Source organism: Phragmites australis, chromosome 11, assembly GCF_958298935.1.
Source record: "Phragmites australis chromosome 11, lpPhrAust1.1, whole genome shotgun sequence".
Classification (NCBI taxonomy): Eukaryota; Viridiplantae; Streptophyta; class Magnoliopsida; order Poales; family Poaceae; genus Phragmites; species Phragmites australis.
The window spans coordinates 10,045,019-10,072,607 of NC_084931.1; the positions used below are offsets into that span (position 1 = coordinate 10,045,019).

At 41.7% G+C, this 27,589-nt stretch overlaps 3 protein-coding genes across 3 annotated transcripts; 1 reads left to right on the forward strand and 2 right to left on the reverse strand.

Moving 5' to 3' along the window:
* Window positions 1-485: 485 nt before the first annotated feature.
* Window positions 486-3,427, reverse strand: LOC133885914 (uncharacterized). The gene is made up of 3 exons (XM_062325680.1): window positions 1,579-3,427; window positions 1,381-1,482; window positions 486-881 (listed from the first exon to the last, which is right to left on the reverse strand). Exons 1-2 carry the CDS (start codon window positions 2,995-2,997, stop codon window positions 1,387-1,389), a joined length of 1,515 nt encoding a protein of 504 aa, XP_062181664.1. The 5' UTR covers window positions 2,998-3,427; the 3' UTR covers window positions 486-881; window positions 1,381-1,386.
* A 4,388-nt stretch (window positions 3,428-7,815) lies between these two features.
* Window positions 7,816-11,069, forward strand: LOC133884415 (uncharacterized). The gene is made up of 2 exons (XM_062323814.1): window positions 7,816-8,429; window positions 10,397-11,069. Exons 1-2 carry the CDS (start codon window positions 8,147-8,149, stop codon window positions 10,777-10,779), a joined length of 666 nt encoding a protein of 221 aa, XP_062179798.1. The 5' UTR covers window positions 7,816-8,146; the 3' UTR covers window positions 10,780-11,069.
* Window positions 11,070-16,315: 5,246 nt separating this feature from the next.
* On the reverse strand, window positions 16,316-18,615 carry LOC133885431 (uncharacterized). Its single transcript, XM_062325146.1, has 4 exons — window positions 18,188-18,615; window positions 17,485-18,113; window positions 16,658-17,173; window positions 16,316-16,577 (listed from the first exon to the last, which is right to left on the reverse strand). Exons 1-4 carry the CDS (start codon window positions 18,420-18,422, stop codon window positions 16,410-16,412), a joined length of 1,548 nt encoding a protein of 515 aa, XP_062181130.1. The 5' UTR covers window positions 18,423-18,615; the 3' UTR covers window positions 16,316-16,409.
* Window positions 18,616-27,589: the final 8,974 nt, after the last annotated feature.

Sequence of the window (27,589 nt, forward strand, 5' to 3'; positions counted from 1 at the left end):
ATAATGCGCCAACGCTCGTCAGTGGCTATTCGTAGTGTTCGTCGCCTTGCTACTCCCAAATCTTCCCTCACACATCCTATTCACTTTGATTTTCCAAGACAAGCTAGATCTTGCATGATGCAATCAGAACAACTTCTCCAGGCAATTGTGGTTGTAAACTTAGTCCGTTTACCCAACATCCTTCGAACAAGTCAACTCTGTACTCTGTTACGAGGTTAGGTATTGATCTCTTTTTGTGGTTTGATTCTTTGCTTTTGTTCAAACAAAGCAAAGATCCATAGGCCTACTCATGCAAGCATTCTGTAACCCCTTATAAAACTGAATCCAGCAGATCTCAGACATGATGTCTACGGAAAAAGAGTAATTGTACATGCCAAAAGCATAGGATGCATTTCTGTTTCCGAACCAGTTACAATCAGTCCAAGCTTTCTTCTCAAGGAGTTACAATAGCCACTTCCAAAAGAAACACAAAGAATTACAATCAATCGAAACAATGCAGCCTCATCTGGCTGTGTGCATCTTAGCTGTGTAGAGACTGAAGGTAAATTTTTTACGGTTACATCAGTTTAATGTAACGATAAGAGTTAATAAAACTCCTTTTTTGAAAAAAAAAATGTAGCCTCACTGTAAAACCCAATCCAATACCAGCAACCGTCCAGTATTATATGCTACCTCTGTTTTGGAGCAAAACCCTGCTACGAAAATCCCAAAATCCACAAAAAGACAGTGAAACGAAAATGAAGAAAATCAAATGGTCAAAGCCACGACACTGCGCACAACGATTGAAAGTGTGAAGGCAGGAAAAACAGCTGACACATGGCAAAGCTCGATGACCTGAAAGTTTCAGTGAACCTAATGTTTCCCTGAGCACCTTTGGAGACCTGCATAATAATAGTTAATATATTATATGGATGAGTCCTCGGAAAAAATATGTATTGTATGGATATGCTGTAAGATGAATCAACAAAAAGATTATTTAACACAACTTCGAAGTATAGTTTTCTTATTAGTGTAAAGTCTTACTGCAACCACCTAAAATGTAGGTAGAGAAATGGAAAGGGCACTTGTGAGATGACAGCAGTCTGTAAAATGGATCAATCTGCTGTAATGACAACAGTCTACATATAATGTAGTGATCACATGAAAAACAAGAGGAAGAACTACTAAGCTAAACTTTTTTCAAACAAATGTAGCGTATGACTATGAAAATTTCCCCTCACTCAATTGAAAATTGTATCATCTTCTGCTAGTTGAAATAAAATTGTCTTGACTTGATCAATAGGCAGTACAAGAACTGTGAACTGGTAGAAAAAAATAAATATAGCAGACACAGGGGACCAGACAAAGGATGAATGACTGTAGACTGGACCAGCTTCTCACCTCAATTCAATCTTTACATACGGCAAACACATCAAGGACTCCGCATAAATTCCACCATGGTGGTGGGGACCTCCTAACGTGCGGTAATCTGCGTGGTTCTCCCTTTCAAATTCAATGGAGACGTGAACCCGGGAAAATTTCAGCACAAAATTACTTCATCAGCGTTAAGCAACTAAAATAATTTTGTTTTGCACTCACCTGGGATGTACAGTTATCATTACTTTTTTCATCTTCATCTTCGGTCAGTGAAGCCACCTCTCGAATGTTGTCGTCATTTGTGAAAACATCAATCTCTTCTCTATTTGCCTGATGGTTTTCAGCGAAATTACAAACTAAAGACGTAGAACTTGATGCCTCCACTCTGTTGTTGACGGTAAGCTCTTCTTCATGTTCAACGTCTTCATCAGTATTCGTAGGATGAAACGAAGCATTTGAATCGGCCACAGTTGTGTATTTATTTTCACATACAGAATCGAGCGGCAACCATAACGTTTCACTCTCATTGTTGAAATCACGGACTTCATCTGAAGTACTGACAATCTGCTTTCCGTTTTCCTCCATGATATCCTCTTCAGGTAACTTGTTGTTGTGATCAGTAACCACCTTTTGGATTTCATGCTGTTTGACGTCTTCAGATAGCTCGTTAGCCAAAATGTTAACAGAAAATTCTTTTATGTTCTGTTGTTGTTTGATCTCCTTGTGTTCATTTCCAAGACCATCGTGGACTGAATCATCTGAGGAGGTTAACTCTCTAATCTTATAACCATTTGCAGAACCATTAATCACTGCCACCCTCGTTTCATGCTTGTCGATAAATTCAAAAAATTTAGATGAAGTAAAAGCTGAAACATCCTTTCGGTTCGCTGTAAATTGTTCACCGTTTTGTAAATCCTCTAATTTTTCTGTATCACGCGATGTGCTGAACTCTTTGATGTTAAGCTCCTCCAGAAACCAATCAAATGGTAAGTCGTGAACCTGACGCCTTTCTGAAGAACCCTCTATATCAGAAATTGCTTGTAACTTGTTCCTGTTTGCCTCGAAGATCGTCACCTCTTCCACAAGTTTCTCATCATCGGCCTGATCTTCTTCGTTGAAACAAGCATCGGGCGAAACCGTCCTTGGTGTGTCCCTTGATTCGTCAAAGAATCCATCAACAAACGCCTCTTTTATCTCCATCCTTTGTACACAAACTTCTGGCACAGCAGAGTCACCACCAGACTCTGTCACACGCTTCAAATCTCTATCCTCTTTCTTTCCTCCCTGTTCACCTTCTCCGCGAAGCTGACGGACATCACCGGCGTGGTTGACGCTACCGCTCTTGAAGCACGCATGGTTATTGTCTTTGCTCAACAGGGAAGACACGAAATAGACCAGGGTGAACCAGCCGAACCACACGAGAAAGGCAAGCACGGCGAAGAAAAGCACCGGAAGGATCAGCAGAAAAGGCAACAGCGAGAAGCGAGGCAGCAACCGGAGAGACGAGAATGCGCAGACCTGGCGCGGGAAGTGGTGGTGGACGTGGAAATGGCGACAGCCTGCGCCTCCATTCCCTCCTCTGCACACTGCTCGGCACATCCATCTCCTTCTACCAGTACCACAGCTCAAACTCAAAGCCATCGGCTGCAAACAGAAGCCACTCGTGCCAAGGGAGAAGAAGATTCAATGTGTGGCCTGTCTTCTTTCTGTTTAACAATCAATTGCTTGCTTTTGTGCAACGCCGAAAGCCGAAAACTCGAGCTCGGTAAAAGGCAGACGGATTCTTTTCGTGTTTGATTATGCAGCGTTTTGAAGATTTGGGTGTTGGGGCCGTGCAAGTGCAGGTGGAGGTGGAGGTGGAGCCCGCCAAGAAGTGTTCAATCTGTTTACTGGTGGTGCCTAGAGGCAATTGAGGTGTCGCAAGCTAATAGATCAACTCTCTCTTCGGATTAAGATGGATGATGACTTGTTCTGGTAAAGTTGGGTCTTGGATACCGATCGGCAGCAAGTGTGTTCGGAAAGAAATGAAGGTGGGGGAATCCATCAGTAGGATCAGATCCTAGTGTCGCCACTAAAGCCAATAATTCAAACAATGTCATGAGGTGGGAATTAATCACCTTTTGTTCATATCCAGAGATAGAAAGTTCGGGCTTGCTTGTGAGGTCTGCTGGAGCCAATTCACCGAAGGGGAACTTATGAGCCAGGTACTAAAACAAGCTGGAAATTTGCCACAATAATCAATACATTATAAATAGTTCATCTTTCTCATTGATTATATTTACGGGGAGTTATTTAGCAAGAAAATATACTTGGTGTGTTGAGGTCCTGATCAACATATTGCTTTTTCAAGATACCAATACGATTTCTAGAATGTATTTTAACCATCACTTTCTGAAGTTATATTTTTTAACGGAACCAAATCGCATTTAGTTCTTACATCACCAGAAGCAAGACATATGGAGGAAACCATAGACATACACACGACAGGGACTAAGTAGCAGAATCTAACCAACTGACAGAAGACAAACACGAGTATTGCTGAATTGAGCTTCTAATGGTATTAGCCCCAATCCAAATGGCCACAGAACTCCACACAGCTTTAGCAACAGGGCACAGAAAGAAGAGATGCCTACAAGTTTCAGGTTATGTACAAAAATAGCAAGTATCATTATCATTTCATCGCCTCTTAATCATATTATCCTTGGTAAGGATAGAGTTCTACTCTAGAAGCCACATGAAAATCTTAATGTTTTCAGGAATTTTTTATTTCCAGATATGTTTGTACGATTGATTGGGAGACTCCCTCGTCAACCAATAATGCATAGATTTGATAGAGTATTTGCCTTTCGAAGTAACACTCCAAACAACTTCATCTTCATATTCATTCAGATGTATTTGGGAAGCCTAGATTTTAATTCTATCTCATTGATTCTATAACTTAATAGAGAGTCATCTTCTAAAGAAAATGTTCCACTGTTTCTCGAGAACATCAAAAATAGAAATTTTCTTATCAAGACTGATATTGTATAAGGTGGGAAACATATTGGCTAAAGTCTTTTTAAGATCCAAGCATCCTCTTAAAATCTAGCATTCTTCCCATTACCAGTTAAGATCCCTTGGAGGTAAATAGCATATCAGCCCAACATGGGAAGTCATCAAGTTTATGTTGCACAAGAGCAACATAAGTTTTTGAGAAATATTTTTTCTTAAGAATGGATTACCACATACCCTCATTTTTCTCTAATTTCCACCACCACTTACACAACAAGGCATAATTCATTTTATTCAAATATTTTATACCCAGATCCCTTTTCAATTTAGGTCTGCAAATTTTGTCCCATGAAACCAAGTGGTATTTCTTTTTAGTTCCACCACCTTACCAGGAGAATCTTCTTCTAGCTAAATCTATGTGTTCAAGAACAGTTTTAGGAAGCAGATAAATGGACATATGATAGATTGATAGAAGGGGACATTAGTAAAACATTTTTTTAGAATTAGAGAAGAAATCGAAATTCTTTCGAAATCTAATGATTAGAAGGGCGGCGGATAATAAGGATCCACACAAAAGAGTTGCGTAGCTTAGTAACATCATACTGACATGCATCATTAACCACTGAGATTGTAGAGCATGTACTAATATTGTAGATTGATGCATTTCGGTTAAAAAGACTCGACGTGGCAAAGCCTTGCGTTAAAATAGTACTTGGCGTAGTTATTGTGCTTAAATCATTTTTAGAGTTATGTATCTTAGGAATAGTTTAAAGAATATACATAACCCATGAAAGGAATATCAATGACTCATATAAAATACTTAATGGAAAATGTCCTGAAGAAATCCAACGAGAAACTAACAATCCTGTTATAGAGAAAAAAAGTAGCTATCATTCCTTTTTCTAACGAATCACATAATCCCTTAAGTTCATGAACTAATAGGGTTATCAAATGAATCGTAATCACAATTGAAATGGTTGAGAAAGAGATATGAGTTAGTATATGTTCTAAAGTTGCGAATAGCATAAGGAGAAGGTCCCATTACAAAATTGGAAAGTTTGAATTGAATCCATTTTGTAATCTATTGTATTCTTTTTCGAGAATGCCACCACTCGGACTCGAACCGAGATGCTTGAGCACTGCTTCCTAAGAGCAACGTGTCTACCAATTTCACTATGGCGGCTAACTTGAAATAGTTAACTTAAAAGAATAATAGTTATTTTCTCATGAATCGTCGAGATTGGGAGAGTTCATAGAATTTAGGAACATTAGAATTTTATCAATAAATACAAAGAATTTTGTATTTTAGAAAAATTTCTAAAATGAAAGCCTTTACGCTCTTATGAATATGATGTACCAGTCCTAAACCAATTTATTTGTGAGGTAGAGGTTGTAAGTCCTATTGCAAGAATACTCTACTTTTGATAATATAATTCTCATAAAAAAATATGAGGATTATATTATCAAAAGTTCTTTGATAGGAAAAAAATACTGAGGACACAATATACCAAAAACTTTTGTTCTATATAACAGAATAATTAGTTTTAAGGATGTTGTACCGAGGAATTCGACGAAAAAAGTACACTCATTAATTAATCTGAATTATTCATTCATATTAAATAATTGGAATTTCTTTGGGATAGGTCAATTCAGACTATTCAAAAATCTGATTATTTGTTTGTTTGTTGCCCAGAAAAACCTTTTGGTTTTGGATGCTCGTTACCACTAGAAAATAATCTTGATTTTGCTAAAGAATAAGATTGTACTATGGAAAAATAAGTCTTTTTCTTTCAAATATTCTTATGAATATGCTTTTTTGACATCGAAGTACGTTATTTTGGTACTGCCATTCAAAAAGGGGATTACTTTTTTCTAGTTGTATGTGAAAGACATCTATTGCCGCAAATCAATCCTTCTTTATGTTTTTTCTTAGTATTTATTTTTAGATACTAAAATTCTATTTTTTTACTTCATTTTGTCTAATGTGGATAAGACAAGAGTTTTTTAGCATATTTTTCATATATATTTTAGACTTTGTTTTCATAATTTTTTTTATAATATAGAATATATACAAAGATATATTCTATACAAAGGTTTTCTATTTAAATCTATTTATATCTCAAATATCCTCCATATGGCATGGGGGATAAGCCCTTATATAAGATGGGGAGATAAAAAGAAGATAAAATTCAAATAGTTAAGTAAGTTCAGAACGATATTCCATAATTGAATTCCAATCAAAATAAAAAAAATACTTAGTCTCTTAAACAAGACATTCTAAAACTTAGATAATTCTAGTCATTAGGATTTCCTTTTTATATGAAGTAAGGAATATTCGAGAATTTCCTATAGATATAGGTTTTCTTTGGAATTCAATCAATCAGTGACGAAACAAGAGAGCTTTTTTATTTTACAGAAAGAAATACAAAAATGAATAGAAAGTAAAATGATTCAATCTTTTTTTATTTTAATAAATATCTTTTTCTAGCTAATAACTAGATAACAAAATTCTTTTATTAATTTTTGAATTTAAGTAACTAAACCCATTATGAATTTTTGAATATTTCAATGAGACAAATTTTGAAAAATTTAGAATTCCAGTATTTTTTTCTTATTCTTATTTTTTTAATTTCTTCAGAAAGAGATAAGAATAGGTTTGGTGAATCAGAAACAACTTGATTTATAGATAATTTCAACTAAAAATTGCTATTTCTTTTCTTATGGGACATACATGTCAATATGCCTGGGTGATCCCTCTTCTCCCACTTCCAATTATTATGTTAATGGGGTTTGGACTTTTTTTTTTATTCCGACAGCAACCAAAAATCTTCGTCGCATATGGACTTAGCCGGTAATAAGGTGGAGAGGCTGGAGACCGTGGTTAGATAATAAAAGTGAGTAAATTATTTGAATTTTAGGGGTTTTTATTAGATGAGAGGAGAGTAGAAAAAGAGTTATAAGAAACCCACTCGTATTTTATATAATAAAGATATATATTATTTCTGAAATTTAATTCTTTCTTGCCATGCCACCCCTACCAGGCCAGTGGGTTTTTATTTTTTTGAAACAAATCTTGGTGGTATTATCCTCATCGTTCTGTTAAAAAAATTTGTGCAAATTTCTGAGTAACAAGTCGAAACAAATCTTGTCATTGTTCGTTTTACAGAAACAATCCGATTTTGTGCAATAAAATAAACATGAATCGTCAAATATTCCTTTCAAGACAAAGTTGTAGATGATGAGGTGTTGGTCTAAATGCGATAAAATATTCGCAGTTTGACTGTAGCTTTTATATTTTAAAACTTTCTCTGACATCCTACTGTATTATTCGTACCCTCGTCTTTTATTCCATTATTATCTAAAAAGACGGATCGACGGACGGACGGACGGACGGTTGCTCCATCGTCGGACCAGGCCGTTCGCACGAGCGCGACCATGACTGGCCGGCCATTTACGTCGGCCGCGTCGGCAATCTCTGGGGCACACGGTTTGGCCGGCGGTGAAGCAAGGTGAAGTAAACCACACACGGAATTCCAGCGGCAGCCAGCACCGCCTCGCCTCGGTGACACCAATAAAATTCTCTTCTCCAACCTCAACTGCGTGTCCGGGAAACAGAAGAGACGAGGAGCAAGCACGACTTCTAGAAACCGTCCATTTATTTCTCGTTGAATTTATCTGAATTTATTTCCTTTCGGCTCGTGTCCCCATTTTTCTCTGCTCCTCAAGATCCCCGCCCTCCCCGCGCGCTGCTCCCCCGGCCCCAGCCGCCGACCACCACCTGCTCGACGGGGCCGCCGCGATGATCCAGCTGCTGTTCGCGCTGCTGGCCGCGGAGGCGGCGCTGGCGCTGTCGCTGCTCTACCGCACGCCCGCGCGCCGCCTGGCCCTGCTCGCCGTCGACCGCGCCAAGCGCGGGCGCGGGCCCGTCATGGCCAGGACCGTCGCGGCCACCATGCTCGTCGTGCTCGCCTCCAGCAGCTACAGCGTCGCCAAGATCGGCCGCCGCGCGGGGGAACTCGGCCAGCTCACGCCCACCGACCAGGTGCTCACCAGCCGGCACCTCCTCGAGGCATCACTCATGGGTATGTTAACCAATGATCTGCCCTCGTTAGCTTAACCTAGTTGGTTAACGGAACGCGTCGATCGGGATCTCCCACGCGCCCATTGGGTTCACAAATTGGTAAATGGGGGGCAATAAACACTTCCTGGAGAAATGGATTCTGTGTGCTTCGCATGTTGGGATTCCCACCGTTTACCAACAACATTAAAGGATTTATCTAATTCACCTATATCATAACTGCACATCGGAATTTGATTTTGCTTTTCGAATTGTTGACTGGATAACATCATGACAATTGACGATTATTTTTTCTTAAAGATATATCACCAAGAAAGTATCAACAGCAGGGTATTGCAATGGAATGATTTCGATTTTTTTTGTCCAATGGATCTTATTGTCTTTAGTTTTACTTTTTCTAATGATGATGCGATTATAATATTCTCGATTCATATAAACAAGTTAGAATTCGTTAAAGCCCTTCTTGTTTTGCAAAGAACCAGACACTCCATTGTTCATGCTTCTCTGTACCCAAACAGGTTGATACAGCTTCTACACGTCTGGAAAGTATCCAGTGAAAAGAACATTTTGATTTTTTCCTCAGAATCTATATATTTCGATATGGAGACACTGAACACCTTTTGGACCTGGTCTGGAAACATCTGGGGACCAAAATCCCAGTAATTGGGAAACAAATTGTCTACTTTGTGGTTTGTTTGTGTAGCTCAACTGTGGACGCTAAAATAGCTAATTATGTTTTACTAATGACCTATTTATGTTTAATTTAGAACTACAATATATCTGATTTTGTTTTGAAGAGTAAAGTGCTGTCTCTTGTCCATATATTAAACAAATACCTGGTGCCCATGTTTTTGCATCCTACTGTTTGTTGCTAGTACCGTTAACTATGTAAATTTATAAATTGAAATATTCTTCCCTTTGTTAAAAGATCAAACTACTTGCATATCTGTTATCATATCTGAACTTTGGACAAGATTATATAACTGTTTGTTATATTGTTTGTGACATCGTTGTATGTGCTTCATGCCTGCTTTTGACAGTGGTAGGGATTGTGAAATGAGGTTTTGTTCATTTGATTCTATATCGATACTGGTGATTTTAGTTTCTGTGTTCTCAAGATCAATTGCTGGACTAGGCTACTTGACTTAACATATGCCCCAAGTAATATGTATTATGTTAGTCCTCATTGTCCAGTCTTCAGTGTCCGAAGGAATAAGGATACCTGACTTCTTCTATTATGACCAACAATAAATATTTGTATCTCATTGGTTCATCCTATATTCTATGGAAAGCATGCTGTAGTTATCAGAATTATCTTTATCAGTTGTTGTTTCTCTTGAGCGATTAAGAGATCCTTGCATATCTTAGCATTCCCACACCCTGCATGGAAGAAATGATAGGTTTCACATACTGACTAATCTTTTTTCCTGGTATTTCTCTGAAACTAGTACACTGATATAAATCATTTGAACATCTTCTCACATTTCATTCATTTTTCCATTCTACATTCCTATTTCTTTTGGCGACTATCCTTTTTGTTTTGTTCACCTTTCGACCACTATATGAGAGCTTGTTGTGATATGCAAGCCAATCAAATTCACAGGGATTAGTGAGAAAAGGTGTGCTCAGTCTTTCTGCATTTTGTAGTCTGACTTGTTAAAGCATTTTCTTCTTTCTATTTGCAAAAACATATTTACTATTGCTCCAATGACTGTTTCTGCCCTTTTTACAGCCTTTTATTAACAAAAGAATTATATGTAAAGATTATAAACCCATCCACTGTTGCCAGCAGTTTACATTGCAGACCAATGTTCACCCTTGAATAATAGTCAAACCATCCCTGTGTTGAGCCATGCATATATCTGGAACTATAGTAATATATGTAGCTTTCAAGAACTACTTTACACATGTCGCATAATTGAACAGAAACTTTTAGTTTGATTGAAATCTCGGGTGTTTCTTCTTTTGCAGGATACTCCCTGTTTCTTGGATTAATTATTGACAGGCTACATCACTATATCAGAGAACTGCGGTCGATGAAGAAAAACATGGAGGCTGTAACAAAGCAGAGCCGAACATTAGAAGAAGCAAAACTTGGAGGTGCGGAGGAGATTCAAGGATACCAGAAAGAGATTGCCAGTCTGAATGAACAGGTGAAAGTACTTAAGAGCCAGTCACAAACGAAAGCAGAGGAATTAAAAACTGCTGAAGCAAATGCCTTGGCTTTACAAAAACAATCTGAAGGTTTGCTTATTGAATATGAGCATCTCATTGCGGAGAAAATGGAGTTGAGGAACCAACTACAGTCAATTGACCTCCGCATGTCCCGTTCTGACAGCAAGAAGAATTCATAAAGGGAAGTGTGCAATTTTGACGCGTGGAGCTTGTACTGTAAATTTTCTGCCTATCAGGTCTTACTTTATGCCATTGATGTATCGTGTATCTAGTATTAATATCGTAATTACACATGAAATTGGGTACATGGGTGAAATATATCGGTTTCTGTATGAGCTGATAATCTATCCTGTATGGCCTTAGTTTACCCAAACATTAGAGATTCACTACACTTCTGAGTTCTGAAGTTTTATGCATTCTTCAGATATTACTTAGTATTTCAGAAATAACAATCGGCTTACCTTCATAATTTTTTGTCATTTCTTTTTGTTTTTTATTGGTCTTTTTCTGCTCAATTTTGTTGAGGTTATGTTGAGATTAAGTGCCATAACTTTTAGACAGTAAGTTTTTTTAGCACCGCAAGCTAGGATAAAAGAGAAGTCCCACCGATGGTTAATATGTGAGACCAGTTCTGCTGATGGCAATGAAAGGGTGGCTGTGATGCGGGGTGACCATCTCGTCAGTCATCAGTAGGAGGCTCCCCTTGTATGTTCACCACTGTTGATGATTACTTGGAAAAAGATGGCCTTATTCTTTATAACCGTTGTTCAACATACAAAGAGATGTTATGATTGAGAGACAGTTCGTTCAAATGAGTTTGATTCATTCCCCAAGTCACAAGGTATCAAGACACACCGTTCGTAATAAACATTAGCAAAATGGCCTAGCTAAACGAACTGAGCAAACAATAAATTTGAAATGCCTGTTGTATGCTATCTAATGTTGGTATGTCCAGGAGTTTTTGGGTGTACTCCACTTCGACAGCTTCTTTTCACCATTGCAGTTGACAAGATATAATTTGATTACACAACAAATTCAAATCTAATAATATTTAGTTGTTATATTTATGCTCATGACAATAATTGAAAATTGGACCCTAAAACGATTGTAATGCTTGTTTCTTTGTTACAAGTTTGAGTAAAAATGATAAAGATCCATGTTTCAACCTTTCAACCTTGCGTTTTGAAACTGTTCATTCTGCTACCTTGAACTACTGAATCCATCCACTTTACACCCCTTAACCCAAATCGAGGTGGTTTGTTTGGCTTGACACTGGCGTGGCACTAGAATGAGCAGTTTTGAGCTGACCTAGATACCACGTGTCTTAGTTTAGGGTGGGGATTCTGTTTTAGATACTTTTGAGAGTTGGAGGTTGTAAAGTGAATGGTATTGTAGTTCATGGTTGAAAATCAAAATAGAGACCAACTTTCGTCGTTGAAAAATGGAAAGCTTTGTATTTAATAAGTATGGTGTTACAAAATAAGTCAATTATGTCACATGAAAAATTTATATTAATATTCCTGTTGAGAGCATGAACAAATCAAGTGTTGACAAAGACAATGGTATTTCAGGATGCTTCTTTTGTGTAAACAATTTATACTAATATTTCTATTGAGAGCATGAACAAATCAAGTGTGCGTATATGGAGCATGTTGTTGGTTCAGGATCTACTACAGACAAAGAAAATGGTATCTACTACAGCTACTATGGTTTAGGGTGGGGATTCTGTTTTAGATACGTTTGAGAGTTGGAGGTTGTAAATTGAATGGTATCGTAGTTCATGGCTGAAAATCAAAATAGAGATCAACTTTCATCGTTGAAAAATGGGAAGCTTTGTATTTAATAAGTATGGTGTTACAAAATAAATCAATTACGTCACATGAAAATTTTATACTAATATTCCTGTTGAGAGCATGACAAAATCAAGTGTTGACAAAGAAAATGGTATTTAGGATGCTTCTTTTGTGTGAATAATTTATACTAATATTCCTGTTGAGAGTATGAATAAATCAAGTGTGTATATGGAGCATGTTGTTGGTTCCGGATCTAACTATATCAGTATGCTTCTTTTGTTGAGTAGCCATCGCAACATTTCATTGCATTGGTCAGAAAGAAGAACATGCTTCGTTAATCGAACATGCTAATACTGTTGCTTATCCTGAATGTGGTTGAGTATATCATGCATAACCTTCCAATTATTCAGAGCCTAACTGGGTCGTTGCAATGTTAAGTGCTGCACCAAATAAGTCATTATTCATATTAGGAAGCGAAAAAAACAAAAACCACCCTGTAAGTCATTCTTTTTATTTTCCCTCATAAAAGTAATCATTTAGCAAAACAAATATTAAAACCAAAATTTTGCCCAGGTTTGATTACACCATACGAGCCACATGGTTTGTTTCGCAAATATGGCATGGCTCTGCTATTGGTCATATGCCATAGGGGTAATTATAAAGATGATTGTATTACATCTATATTTATGTATTTTTGAATAATGTGTTATTCTGTTCTTTGAATAATTATCATTTATATTGATTGGCAAATATATGATTTGTTTGTAAAACTTTTTGTTTTATTGTGATGTTATTCTAAATGATTCCTAGTCTTATATCATTATATAGGACAATAATGATTCACAGATCAGCACATATATTGATTGATGATCATATTTCACAGATCATAGATATAGAGATATCGAATAAATAATGTGAACACATATTAGAGATATGGTGTTGGATAGACCTATTTTGAGATACTACTGGGATTGTTATATGATATGCCATCAATTGTTATCTAAAATGGTGTACCTACATAATCCTTAGATCTGAGATCGTTATTAATTCACAGAATGTGCAATGCATATTTAGGGGCTGCTATACACTACTTCGTAACTGAGTAGTCATAAAGGTAGTTTTCGGATTTCTCATAAAATATACCGTAGAGTGTGAGAAATCAAGATGGAATTTGCCCCTCCTATATAACATGAGAGAGAGATCTGGGCCTCTCAATGTAGTTGGATTAAAAAGTGCATGACCATGACAATATAATTAAAGAGTTAATCACGAGTTGAGTAATCCACTATAAGATTGAGTAAATGGTCAAGTTATCATAAGAATAACACATGTCTTGCCTTGAGTTTGACTGGTATTGTGAGGCAAAAGGATTAGTGCATACGTATATTAAGGTTCAGTTGATATAATCTTTATGTATACTCAGGAGCCAATATACCTTGCTATGGATCATTGTTGATTTCGGTCTAGAAAGGGGTTTCCGAGTCGTAACCGTTTGTGCATAAACCTAACGAGTCATGCACTTAATGGGTTGAAACAAGGCACATGAATTAGATCCGTAAGAGGGTTTAAATAGAATATGATCCGTGAGGGACTAGAGTCCTAATGGGATTCCAACGTGGGATCCCATAGTAGAATCTATATAAAAGGAGATGTGGGGAGGGGCACGCACGGTTGAGCCACTCCGAAACCCTAGTCGCGGCCTCTCCACCCGACCTTTCGAAACCTTAGTTGTATGAGCAGTGCTAGCACACCGGTGTTCAACGTTCTACCTCAAGACGTGTGGATATCGTAGAGGCGTTGATCGGCTTGACGTTGCTCCAAATAAGACGATCACGACTAATCAAAACACTCCTGACTAGGTAGTAACGCTACCGACAAGGAAGTTGAATGGGGAGATTGATCTCGACTAGGAGGTTGAACGTCTACAACAACCCTGCTAAGTTCGACTGCTTCCTCTACATCGACACGTAGAATGTTGAATCGATTTATTTCAACTCTTCTTCCGTTACACTGTACGTTGATCTAGCGGTAACGATCCATGAGGGATACTTGTATGGTTTCCTAGTTGAACTAGCTAGAAAATTTTATTTTACGCTATGTAACCTACCCGTTCCCAACCTGTGCAACCACTTATGTCTCTCGATCACCAAGCTATGATGATGAAAGCGTATGCCGTGTTGCCAGCCCAACGAAAATAAGCAAAGTCAGCATGTGGTGCGCGCGGGGCAGGAGGCGGGGGGTTCCAAAGTGCGAGGGACTTCTATGGGTGTTCAAATGGTTCTTGGCTGACAATTATTCCTTTTCCCCTCCCCTTTGCACCCTTTCCACCTACTTGAAACTTTGAGTTGACCCTTTCGCCCTTTCTTCCTGCCCCATATCATTTATGGAAGTATAGTACTCCATTCAATTCTCAGTATATAGTCATAATAGAATTGCTGCCAGTCAAATAATGGTTTATTCAATTTATTATCGGTAACATCTTAGAAGCCTAGTAGTAGACTAACTATATAGAATCAATTTTTTATATTTTGACCAACTATATGTTGGAATAGTATCTAGATTAACCATTGTGCTGCATCACTAGATCGAATTAGTAGCACAAGGCTTTTTAAGTATCTCGTAACAATACTATAGCTGTGTTGCCCCTAGTAGTCCAGAAAGGCTTCTATTTGCAATCGAAGGAACCAGTCTCTATCAAGAACTTAGATGACACATGCAAACTAGGGTTCAATTTATCGATAGTAACCGGTTAAAATTCATGGTTACTGAGTTTATCACTCCGGTTCGGTTTCAGAAACCAAAGTAACCGAATTTGAATTAAAAAATTCAAAAAAAATAAAAAATTCAGAAAAATTCAAAATAAATCTTAAAAAAATTAGAGACAATTATAAGACCTTCTGTGAAATTTGTTTCAAAAATAATTTCGTTTGCATCATATTCTATAGGGAGGAAGTTTGAAAAAATGAAAAAAGTTGATGCGCCTCAGTTATTAACTAATGTTAAGTAAAAACTTTACATGCAAACATATATTTTTCTTGTGTAGGACATATCTTAAGAGGATATTTAAATTTTATTTCACTTCATTTAGAGTTCTATTAATTTCTCCATGATTTTTACAAAGTTCACAAGCATAAAGTGAATATGTTAAGAAACAACACTGTAATTAACTTTTTATGTCTACCATTATTTTTCCTACATAAAGAATAGTATATAAAAGTGGTTTTACTAATTTTAGAGGTGTGATGGGTCAGTTATGAATTAATCTAGTCGCAACATATTTACACAATCCTGCATGTTACAATAACTAATTCATGAGTTCATGTATTTTTAGAAGACATATGATCATGTAAGAAGACTAACAAAATTAGTTTCATGATTTTTGGATTAGCAAAGAATAAACTATACATTTAACTTGGTTTAACAAATACATTTTCTCACAGAAACATTTCAACTTTTTTATGAGTATAAATACTTTTATCATGTAGACCATATTACAAGAAAACCAACAAAATTTGTTTCATGATTTGAAGGTCAGATGAATTAATTATTAATTTTACAAGATTGAGCAAATTTTTGGATTTTTTTTGTTGAACTTCACTGAAAATCGAGAAAACTGGTCGATAAATCAAGAAAACTGAGCAGTTACCGATAAAACCGAGAGGTTACCGATAATGCAAAAAATTCGAGAAAACGGCTCGATAAATCAAGAAAATCGCTTGGTAAACGGAGAATCTGGCATTTCTTTTTTCCAAATTTCAAATTTTAGCAAATGAATTTTATAGAAATTTCAACCGAATTTTAAGCTGTTATTGCGATAATCGTACATTTTTTGTTACCGCTGGGACCGACTACCGACACCCAACGGTAACTAAGACCTTGATGCAAACTAGTATGCACTATTTCGTACAAGTTGCAACCAAAATTGCTTAAGGAAATGATATATTCCCATTGATAAGATCGGCTATATGTGTTGCTTGCAAGCGAATGCCATCTGTGAGAACAACCCTTCACCTAAGCTACCAACAACTATTGCCGGTTCCTTCCTGTGACTTGATACAATTGTCGGGCACAAGGATGTCGAACCCACTCAACGTCCACTCTGCCTCGGCATTCTCGCTGACGTATATCTCCGTGCCTACGTCTAGCGACGTCCATCGCCTCTTCGCCGGCGGCGTGCCTGGATCCTGCAACCACGGAAAAACGTCGTTCATCATCTCGTTACCACGGCACTGACGAAAACAAGGCAGAGTTTATGCATCCAAACCTGATAGAAATAGAGCGCGTGCGACATTGCCCCGACGTCCAACTCCCAGGCCCTGGGGTCGCCGACCCAGCCCTGCCCCTTCGCCGTGGGGTACCCGAACTCGCCCCACACAGGATGGGGCACGATCTGCAGGATCTCCTGCGGCTGCGGGTTGCTGTAAGGGTCGCAGTACGTCGTCGGCTGCTCGGCGTGCCGCGCATTCCCGGGGGAGCAGTAGACGTGGTACGCGCCGTAGGGGAACCGCGCGGTGTCCTTGCGGTGCACGCGGGTGCCGTTCCGGAACGTGTGCCACGGCGGGCACTGGTCGATCCGCGTGGGGCGGCACCACGCCGGCGTCTCCGGGTTGATGATCATCTCGCTGTACCGCGTCACGTCGGTGGCCACGTCGCCGTCGCAGGGCCGACCGTCGTTCTTCCAGCAGCTGCCCATGTCCATCAGGTAGAACTGACTGTTGGGCCCGCCGCCCTGCTTCACCTCCAGGGTCACCCGCACCTTGAAGTCCGGTGATTCCGGCACCTGATCGATAGGTGCACAAAACTCTCGGTCACATAGGAATTAGGAAACGAACCCGAGATATGCTACATCACGTGGTCGACGACAACATTGAGATCCAAAGCAACGCAAGACAAAAGTATCGTGCCCAACACAACAGAGCAATTTTTGTATTGCCGTTGTTCACGAAGTGGTAGATAACAAACTGTTTATTTTTTTTCAAATTCCAAATGTAAAAGCCGGAGAATCTGGGAAAACCTAAACGTGAAAAACCCCACCAGGATTGGATTTAGGTGCGACACAACCCTCTTAGTAAAAACGGCAAAAGTACTTACAATCTTGGTCATGCCTCTGGTGTCGTAGTGGTATCCGCCGGAGAATCCTCTGGTGGCGTCGGAGCGCAGGTACAGCATCAGCCACGGGTACTTCCTCGACGTCACCAGCTTGTGGTGGAACGCCCACCCGCTGCCGCCGCTCGCCGCAACCTCCTTCTCCCACGTCACCGAGTAGTACGACACATCATTGCTCTCAAGATCCGCCGCGTCCAGGTCATATGTGCCGAACAGACCACCGCGCAGCCACCGGCCGCCGTCGTCGAGCGCGGTGTAGTTGTGGAACACCAGCGGCTGGTTCATGCACCCAGCCCCTCCGGGACACGGAAACCGGGACGTCTGCGGGAACGGGCGCGCCGGGCGGCCGTTCTCCGGGCAGATGGCCGCGGTGGTATCGAGGTTGCCGTTCTTGAGCATGACCATCCAGAACTGCCACGGCGCCGGGTCGTCAGACACCTGGCACCGGTCGCCGAGGTAGAGCTCCTTTGCCGCTGCGTACCGGTCGATGTCGGTGACGGTCTCATCCGCCGGCGCTCCGGGGAACGGGTCGCCCGTGCGGAGATTGTTGTCGGCGTCGGTTACCCTGTGCAGCACCTCGTACACCGGCTGGCCGTGCTCGTCTACGCTAGAGTCTGCAAAGATTATCCTTGTTGGAAAACTCAAGTGTGAGTGCCGAATTGACAAGATCAGAGCAGAATGGATCGACCGAGATCGAAGCAATCGGCGCCGCGGGGACTGCCCATCCCGGGGGCCTCCTGCCCAACCTCGTTGCAGAAGTTCCAGGCTTCCCAGGCCACGCGGAGGCCGTCGCGCCGCATGCCAGGGTCCCCGACCGCGGAGACGTAGCCACGGCCATGCGTCCTGATGGCCTGAGCCGCCGGGCAGGAGCACGAGAGAAGGAAGACGAGGAGGGAGGTGGCCGCGGCCGGCCGCGCGGCCATTGGGGAAAGTGGTTGCTGGACTGCGGCAGCTGATGCGGAACGTAATGGTCAATCGTGGTGAGGATTGAAACGGTGGTTGGCACGGCGCTGGGCTCCAGCGTCCAAGACAAGCCAAGGTGGGCGTTCAGAAATTGCCGTCGAGCTCGAGCAGCTGAGTGGGGAGCTATCATGCCTCGTGCGTACGCGGCCACACCTCTCTCTCTCCCTCTCTCTCTCTCTCTCTCTCTCTCTCTCTCTCTCTCTCTCTCTCTCCGTCTGAGTCCATTCGGCGCCGCCCACGGAAAAGGCGGTTATTTCTGTTGTTTTCTGGCAATAGTTTGTTTTGATTTGGTGTTGGTAAGTTTTCCTGCGGTAATTAAGAACATGAAACCCTCGCGTACATCGCCTAAAGTTCACAGACGTACGAACGAACATCTCCAAAAGCGACGTGTCCGCGGATGAGACGAAACGGAGATCAATCTCGTGCGTTGATGCTAGACAGGGTTGGTTAATAAGTAGACGAAACCGATGTTGTCACAGTATACTACTAGCGTGCCCTTTCTCAGGGGTAGGTGCAGTCGAAGGACGGGCTAGCAGAATGAACAACCTTCTGCGATAGCATTTACAACGCATAGTACTTCGCTTCGTCGCTAGAGCAAGAGGTCGTGTTTCACAGTTTTTGAAGACCAGAAAATGAGGTTGTTGTCTGGACTCTTGCATAATTCAGCACCAACACGTGGATTTGCGGGCATCTCAGCAAGCAACAAATCCGCTTCAAAATAAGCGACGTTCAATGAGATCAAGAGCAGAAGAGGAGCGGTTCAACTACAGCCTATGGGCCGTAGCTGAGTGGCTTTGATGCATCGAAGAATTTAACAAGATACAATGCCGTTCATTGACAATAAGCCACCGAATTGGCCAAAAAGACAGAGACAACCGCCATCCAGCCTCTTCGATCGGGATGGACATCCCAACAAAGGATGTATATACATGTCTACGGTGTGGCAGGAAGTGGGGTCCACATTTGCATCACCTACTCAAGACCAGGCTTGGAGTTTTGGCATATTGAAGAAGTAGAACTCTAGGCTAAGGGGATGTTTAGATTGAAGCCTCAACATGCTACACTTCATGTTAGCCGTGTCAAACTAGTTTAGCCTATCATTTGTTTTACTTCCAAACTTTAGGATGCTCTAAGAAGTTAGGAACCAGTCAGTAGCTTTGCCATTTCTTTTTTTTTTTTTTTGGCCACGGTCGTGGCACTGAAATCTGGCGTCACTGTTTGGCCACGCACACGGGTAGAAGGAAGAAACGTGATGGCATCACCGTCTTAGAAAATATTGGCGTGAAGCGGATCAGTTTAGTCAAGGGAAAACTTCAACATGACCCTTTTTTTTGCCTCTCTCGAGCAGATTCTGGGAGTCCAAGGAACATGTCTCCAATATAGCTTGCCTCATCTTCCCAAATCCAGCATCCACTCTCTCACGCTCCCCCTCCCCTAAATCTAGGTCTCCCTCTCCTCCAAATCTTGTTGAGAGATCGAGTGGGGCAAGACTCACTGCGTGCTACTACTCTAGAACAACTTACTGCTCCTCGAGTGAATCTAGGAGTCTGGTTGGCGAGGAGATCAAGTGGGGTAGGACATAGGATAGGGCTTCGGATCAGCTCCAAATCTAGGTGTGGGCAGCTCTCCCTCTCCACCAAATCTAGCTTCAGATCTACTCCTCCATCAGCACCGTGCTCGAATAGTGCTCATAGTGCATAGCCAATTGACCCCATGCTCTCTCCCCAACTAAGTAATGTGCATACATCCTCTCAGGTGATTCTTTCTCCATTTCCCCTTCTAATCACCATGTCCATGCGGATAGGGGGTTTACGATCATTGTTACACACATTGAACTGATGCAGGTTGATATGTTCGAAGGGCAACATATCCTGTGAAACTGGCTGCGCCACTGCATCCTTGTATCCGCTCACCATGGCCGCTTCAATCAAAATCCAATGATACATCAACGCTCTGTTGTTTCTCCGTTGTTTCACCTATATGATTGCTTGATTGATCGCACCCGGGGTACCCGCTTCGTCACTTTGTGCGCCGGTACAAGTCTTCCTGCAAAGTTGGTGGCTCCGGAAGCTGAAGCTAGTCCTCCTCAGCTCGTCGTACTTCAGGGAGACGCGATGGTCTGACACGCTTGTTAGGCCTAGATTAAATGTATGGTATATCATTGAGTATAACTTCTGTACATATGATACATGAATAATAAAGTAATGTGCTGATTTTACTCTTCGCCTTTTGCTCGTAGCTATACCCCAGAGTTTCTCCCCTTCCCTGCCCCACCTCGCACTCTGTGGTCGTTGGCGGCCGGAGGGTGCGATAGTAGGAATGCCTTGGTGTCTTAGGTGCGGAAGGAATGAGTAATCCTTGGTACTGGTGATTGAGTGTGTTTGCTTGGACCTTGACACGACCGAGGCTGATACCTTCGAGCTGGTGGAGGGTTTGGACCTTGACGTGACTAAAGCTGATGCCTTCAAGGTGGCGGCGGGTCTGGACCTCGATGCGACTAAGGCTGATGCCTTCTAGGTGGTGGAGGGTTTGGACCTCAATGTGACCGAGGTTGATACCTTTGAGGTGGCGAAGGATTTGGATCTCGATGCGACCGAGGCTGATGTCTTCGGGTGACAGAGGGTTTGAACCTCAACACGACCGAGGTTGATGCCTTCGAGGAGGGGGAGGGTTTGTACCTCGATGCAACTGAGGCCAATGCCTTCGAGGTGGTGCAGGGTTTAGACCTTGATGTGACCAAGGCCAATGCATTCGAGATGGTGGATGGTTTGGACCTTAACACAACTGAGGTTGATGCCTTCGAGTGGCCAAGGGTTCGAAGCTCGACGCGATAGTGGATGATGTCTTCAGGTGGTAGAGGGTTTGGACTTTGACATGACTGAGGTTGATGCCTTCGGATTGCAGAGGGTTTGGACCTGGATGTGACCGCAGCTGATGCCTTTGAGATGGTAGAGGGTTTGGACCTCGACACGACCAAGGCTGATGCCTTCAGGGGCGGAGGGTTCTAGTGCTCGTTATCCTATATGTGGCATTATTGAGCAGAGATATAACGTAGTTTTGATGTCTACTATTATCGAAAAATAGCTGATTGTAGCAGTAGATATGGCTACCTTTAGCGCATGCCGAACTAAGGAGTTTCGTACACCATGTAAGGGTCAAAGGTAAACAACGATGCTGAACTTTGAAAGGGCTAGTGGGTGGGCGTACCTTTCATGAATTGGGCCTCCTTGCTGATGGCCACAACAATGCTCGATAGAGGTGGAACTGTCCGAAGCCCTGCTGAGAAACCAAGTTGAAATATGCCTTGGTTTATATGTGATCAGTGATTGACAATGTTGTGATTTTAGTTTGTTCATTTCTGGATTGCATGAGCATGGTTATGTACTACAATTATGATCATGACTAACCAAAATTGCAGAGAAATTGAGTCGACGTGTTTTGTCTTTGAGTCTAGTAAAATTGTACACGTCGGATGATCTAGCGCTTGGGATTTTGTACACGTCGGAAGGTGTAACACTCTACTTTCTAAGATTTTACAACTTTTTAAAATTTTAAAACTTTAGTGAGTAACTTCACTAGTAGAGTAGTTTAAAACCTATTTTTATAACAAACAAGCAATCTAGGTTATTATTTCTTATGCATTGCATGCTGAGTTTTACTAAGAGACAGGTAAATGCATTAGAGTTCTTTTTTTTTCTTCTTCTATTTGGTGTTTTGGAGTGAAAAAGGTTTTGAAAATGTTTTTACAAAATGAAATAGTGGGTAGGTTAAGGATCTTAATGGTTGGAATTCAAAATTCTTGAATTAATCATCTATTCCATCCTTGATCATACCCGATTCTTCTCTAATTCAATTCAAATCTTATCCAAATCCTTGTTTAAAGCAAATATCTCATCTTTGTCAAATTCTACCCAAATCCAAATTCAAGTTCCTTATCTACTCCCATTCTTATCAACCTCATTTTTCGTTTATCTCAAATTCACTCCAAGCTCAATTCAATTCAAACCCTATTCAATTTTCTCTGCAAAAGTTTCTTTTCCTAGAACCCTAGATATTTCTAAAGTGCCTTTGGACACAATGCTACCCAAGCCAGGGTCCTTGGTCAGCACACAAGTTATCTATAAGGACCAATATAAAGGATCCACAAAATATGTGGATATTCGTGGAGTCCTGGATAGCCTCATCTTCCGATGCAGTTTCAGAGTTTAAGGCGGCCTCAAATGCAAATCGTATCAAATGCACTGCCATCCCAATTGGTTAAGGAATTTAGAGTTTAAAAAATTTGTTTTGTGTGATGAAAAATGTATTTATAAAATATTAGAATAGGTTAAGGAATTTCAAAATTGGACAAATCCTTGTTCTATTTTCCCCAACATTATCCAAAAATCCTTCGTGGAAAATCTCATCTAGTATTCTTTTGATCCAACCCAGCGTGCACTACTTTTCCTCAATATTTTTCTCTCTAGACTGTGGCTTCAAACTAGCATCAAGCCATCAACCTTGCATCACGTTGGATTCCTAGCATGATGTCCCACATGTGCACTAAAGCCAGCTCAAACCAGCTCTCTTGCATGTGCATGTACCTGATCATTTCCATCCACCTCTAATCGACATCGTCCATTCATATGGTAGCCATGGCCGGTCATGTAAGCTTGAGTAAGTGCTCAATCAAAATGCTTGGACATCCACCAAGTAAGCAAAATCGGTGGTCATTCCATCCTCTTTCAATTCCCAGCAATTCAGAGTGCAAACCGCCGCTTTCATGGCCATAATGGCAATTGCAGCTGGCTACCAGTTACTCCTCGTCGCCAGCCCCGTCTTCTCACTCAGATTCGAAGTTCAATACAACCTCAAATGCAAATATTGACAATATCAAAGTTTTAGGTATCTTCAAGTGCTTCGATTTTCACCTATGGAAGTCTGCATTTGGATAACGGATCTAGAAGTTATTGCCCCCGAGATCAGTGCTGCGCAGTTAAGGCTGAATTCAAATAGTTTTTATTGTGGCGCAGTTTGGAAACCAAGATGGTATTTTTAGAAATTCCAATGAATACCAAAGTTATAGATCTTTTCGAGTACTACAAGATAGAGTCAAACAATGTCCAATTTGGAATTCGGACGGTGAAGATATCATCCTCCAACGGAGCTGTTTGTTTCATCTTCATGCACCAGTTTGCTTCATCTTCCAACTCCAGACTCTTCCTCTCCTCCTTCATGGTTAGTATTACCCAACCACATAATTAGGAGTTTCATAGCCTCCCTGCCCCTTCCCATTCCCCTCCCTATGTTTCTTCTTCCTCCCTAGGCAAAGCACAAGAGCAGAACACCACCTCCTCCCAGCGATCTCTCTCTCTCCCAGCGCCATCTCTCTTTCTTCCTCTATGGTCTTCTCACCAAAGTAGATCAACGGAGCCCTGCCGCACGGCGGCAGCCTTGATCCGTGCCACCCCTGTTTGCCACCCACCCCTACCCATCGCTGCGCTCACCACGCCGATGCGCTATCCCGGGCTGCACTTCATCGCCGGTGTCACTGGATCGTGCACTGGCCGGCCACTGCCGCTCGGCCTTGTGCCCCAACCGATCTGCTGCCATCTACCATGAAGGTCGGTTGGAGCCCTACTGTCGCTGAAGGACAACCAACCGCGACCCTGCTGACTACCGACGCCATCCTGCACATGTCACTGAGCCGTGCTGCATGCATCGATCCATGGTGCCACATCCCACACAGAGATGTGTCGCTGCCCATTGTGTAGAGGGAAAGAGCGGGCAAAGCCATGCTGCCACAGCACGCCATCGCTGCACTGCCATCCTGATTGGTGGTTCTGCTGCCGCCGCCAGTGCCATCGTCATCTCTGCGAATGCTTCTTCCCCTATCGTCGCAACAAGGTGAGAACCCCAGACTAGTCCTTCCCCTCCTCTTTTCTCATGTTTGGATGCATTTAGAGAGCTCCTAACCGAACCCCCAGCCCTGGCCAAAGCCTAATCTGCGCCTTCACGGTCATCGCCGTCACGGACAGTTGTGCCATCGTGGATGACATCGGTGTTCCCCTGCCAATCAGAGCTCTGATTGCCATGCCCTTTGACCAGCACATGCCCCTTGATGTTTCACACACCTTTGCCAACTAGATTGGCCATTAGATCCCTGAAGCAATCGAGATCACGATCACCGTGCCGCTACCACAGTCCGGAATTTTGCACGTGCAGCGCGGATTTAGATCGTGTTCCTCGATGATCTAGCACTCCAATCTATGAGTCCTTTGGCCGAGATGTGACTCTACTAGTCATGTACATCCTGCCAAGTCGGTTTATCCATAGCTGCAATAGAGCTGCCCAGTGTCGCACATGTCCTTCGAACCTAGAACATCAGCCACGTTCCCCAGCAGACCGGAGCTCCAATCACCGATCCCCTTCACTGAGATTGGCCCCTGGTGGTCCTCTATAATCCCTAAAAGCAGTTCAGCCAGAAGAGCATCGACACCGACGATGTTGTGGTCACTGCATCGCTGCCCCCTTATCAGGGTGAGTTTGGCGCGTGCACCCGGAATTCATTCGCGTTTCGATCAATCTAGTAGTGCTTTTGCTGCACCGACCGCACCACGGTGTGTTACATCACATCTTCTATGAGGTTTCCCTCGGATCTACAGCAACGACACCAAGAACGTAATCCCAACTTCCAATGTCATTGCATAATCTTGTCAAAAGTTCCAACCAATTGATTTCCTTTTCAGGTGAATTTCTATCCAAACCTCTACCCTAGCATTGTGTTCCTTATACATATGAAGCTATGTCTTTAAGTACTTTCCTTGCATTCATAATCTATCTCTGGGAACGCGAGTGTCTTCTTCGTTGTGTCTATGCGTGGCCACCACCAAACCTGGGAATGTTCATCGTTGTTTTCCCGCTATCTTAGAACTCCTCTTCCAAGACCAACCATAAAACCAAGCTTGCCTTCTCACATTCTACACCATGCGCTCCTCAATTTGTTGAAACTCACTGTTGCCCGACATCGACGTCAGTGACTGCCACCACCGTCGCCTATGTCCTCCATCACCAACGACACCAAGAACCCGTCACTAGCCATCGCCTTGTTCCACTCTATTCCAATTGTTAGTTAGGGTTTAATAAGATCTCACATACCATCTTGATCGGACATCCTTTTTGTGTCCAATCCGAAAATACCCTAAAATTCCGACACACCATCACCTTACCATCGTTGGATGCATTGATCCCTTTATTCTTTTCCCTGCCAATGTCATGCTATCACCATAGTTAGGGTTTTCCTTCAACAAATAATTGGTCAAGAATATTTTTAGGGAATATTCTGACTCCTTTTTCTTCAACCCTAATTTAATCTTCCAAGAACTTGTTCTCCTCCGTCTGAACTCTGATTTGAGTGGTTCTTGCGCCCAAATTCTTCTAAAACTGTACCATATCCAGCCATAGTGTTTTTATGATGTGGTGTCTCTGTTTGGTGTATTGTTTCTTAGTTATTTTGTGCTTTTTCTTTTGTTGGTAGATCTTGTGAGTAGAATATGATGTGTCAAGAAGAATCGATGCGCTACAAGGTTGAGACTTCAAGACATGCCAGAACCGAGTTCACGAAGATAATTGAGCAATAGCTAGGCAAGTGTCCTTGAACATCTTGCACCTATTTTAGAAATTTGTGTTAGTTATTTATCCTACATGCATGCTTGTCCTAATTGGAATCACATGATTAGGGTTTACTAGTATTTGTATCATTTTCCTTATCACTGTTGATTAGTCCTGGGAATAAAAGGTAGATATGCTAGTCACTGTCATGGTTGGGTTATGAGTTAAACTTGACTAATGTTATGCAACTTGAACCGGGTATGGTAGTCTTTTGTAGAAACATGATATAGGGATCCTAAAAGGATGGTTTGTTTGAGGATGGTGCAAGAAGGCGCATGTATTGTGCTGCACGGTTGGAATGTGTTTGTTCTTGTGTGGGATCATAAGGACCGATTCTTGAACATGTAACAAGGCTAAATAGAGCAACCACGTGGCTTATATGGGTACAATCTGGCCAATTAATTAGCCACCCCTCCGGTTCTGTGGGCACCAGTGGATGGTTGAGTAGCACAAGAGGGGGCTTCTGCAGTGATGTAATCGTCTGTTAGCGATGAAACCTCAGTGGGTGCTTATGGGACGGCGGGAGCTTTGTAACGACCTTGTAGTGATCTCTTGGCGCACACCTCAGAAGTGTGTAAGGTACCGATGGGTACCAGCAAAAGAGTTAATAACGACTCGTGGTTAAAGTGTGCAAACTCTGTAGAGTTTAAAACTAATAGATCAGCCATGCTCACGGTCAAAAGCGGGCTTGGACTTCTTCTTGATTAGTTGGGATCAGGGTTCTGGTATGGATGGTCGGGGCATCTAGGTAATTGGATTACCTAGTGAGTTTTGGTAGCCAGATATGGGATATCTGGTGAGTTTGGTTGTCAGATGGAATCCGATGAGCTGTTCCTCTTGCTTAAGTTGTGTCTTCACACTTAGTAAATAGAATGCTTGTTTCTTGGAATGATAAGTTAAGGTTTCTTAGTGGAGTAAACCAGTGTCTAACCTTCTTTTGACTCTAGCCCTCATGTCATGCTTTCCTACACTTGAGCAGTACGATATGTACTCACACTTGTTGTTTCCAATAATAAATGATGCTCAGTTAGAGAAGACTACAAGGAGATCAAGGAAGCTGAAGACCTTTGATTGGAGACGGAGTGTCATGGGTCGCATTGCCCCTAGTTGACTGCCTATGGTGTGCCCAGAAGATCCATATGAGTCTTCTTGTGTTCTTTCGTTGCTGAGTAAACTCTGGTATTTATTTCAATAAAGTTGTTTTGTTCGATATAAAACTGTATATCACTTATATGTCACCGCGTGTATGATGAAACTGATCCTGACATACATGTGGATTGTACCTTGTGATTCTTCTAAAAAACCAGGCATGACACAGAACGTGGCTGCTAACCGTAGCACGTCGCAGCCGTCACCCATCCCATCTCCGCTGATCAATCTTCCTCTCATGGGATGATTTACCGAATCTCATGCTATAGCATTGTGTTACCGGGATATATGAACGTCTCTGTTTAAACAGTTTCTCAAATTTCATAGC

Bases quoted from the DNA above. Each gene is read 5' to 3' on its own strand.
- LOC133885914 (XM_062325680.1), bottom strand. From the start codon at position 2,997: ATGGCTTTGAGTTTGAGCTGTGGTACTGGTAGAAGGAGATGGATGTGC. The intron at 1,483-1,578 runs GTGAGTGCAAAA...TGAATTTGAAAG, and splicing joins ATGATAACTGTACATCCCAG to GGAGAACCACGCAGATTACC.
- LOC133884415 (XM_062323814.1), top strand. From the start codon at position 8,147: ATGATCCAGCTGCTGTTCGCGCTGCTGGCCGCGGAGGCGGCGCTGGCG. The intron at 8,430-10,396 runs GTATGTTAACCA...CTTCTTTTGCAG, and splicing joins CCTCGAGGCATCACTCATGG to GATACTCCCTGTTTCTTGGA.
- LOC133885431 (XM_062325146.1), bottom strand. From the start codon at position 18,422: ATGGCCGCGCGGCCGGCCGCGGCCACCTCCCTCCTCGTCTTCCTTCTC. The intron at 18,114-18,187 runs GTCGATCCATTC...TAATCTTTGCAG, and splicing joins CGCCGATTGCTTCGATCTCG to ACTCTAGCGTAGACGAGCAC. The intron at 17,174-17,484 runs GTAAGTACTTTT...CCTATCGATCAG, and splicing joins CCAGAGGCATGACCAAGATT to GTGCCGGAATCACCGGACTT.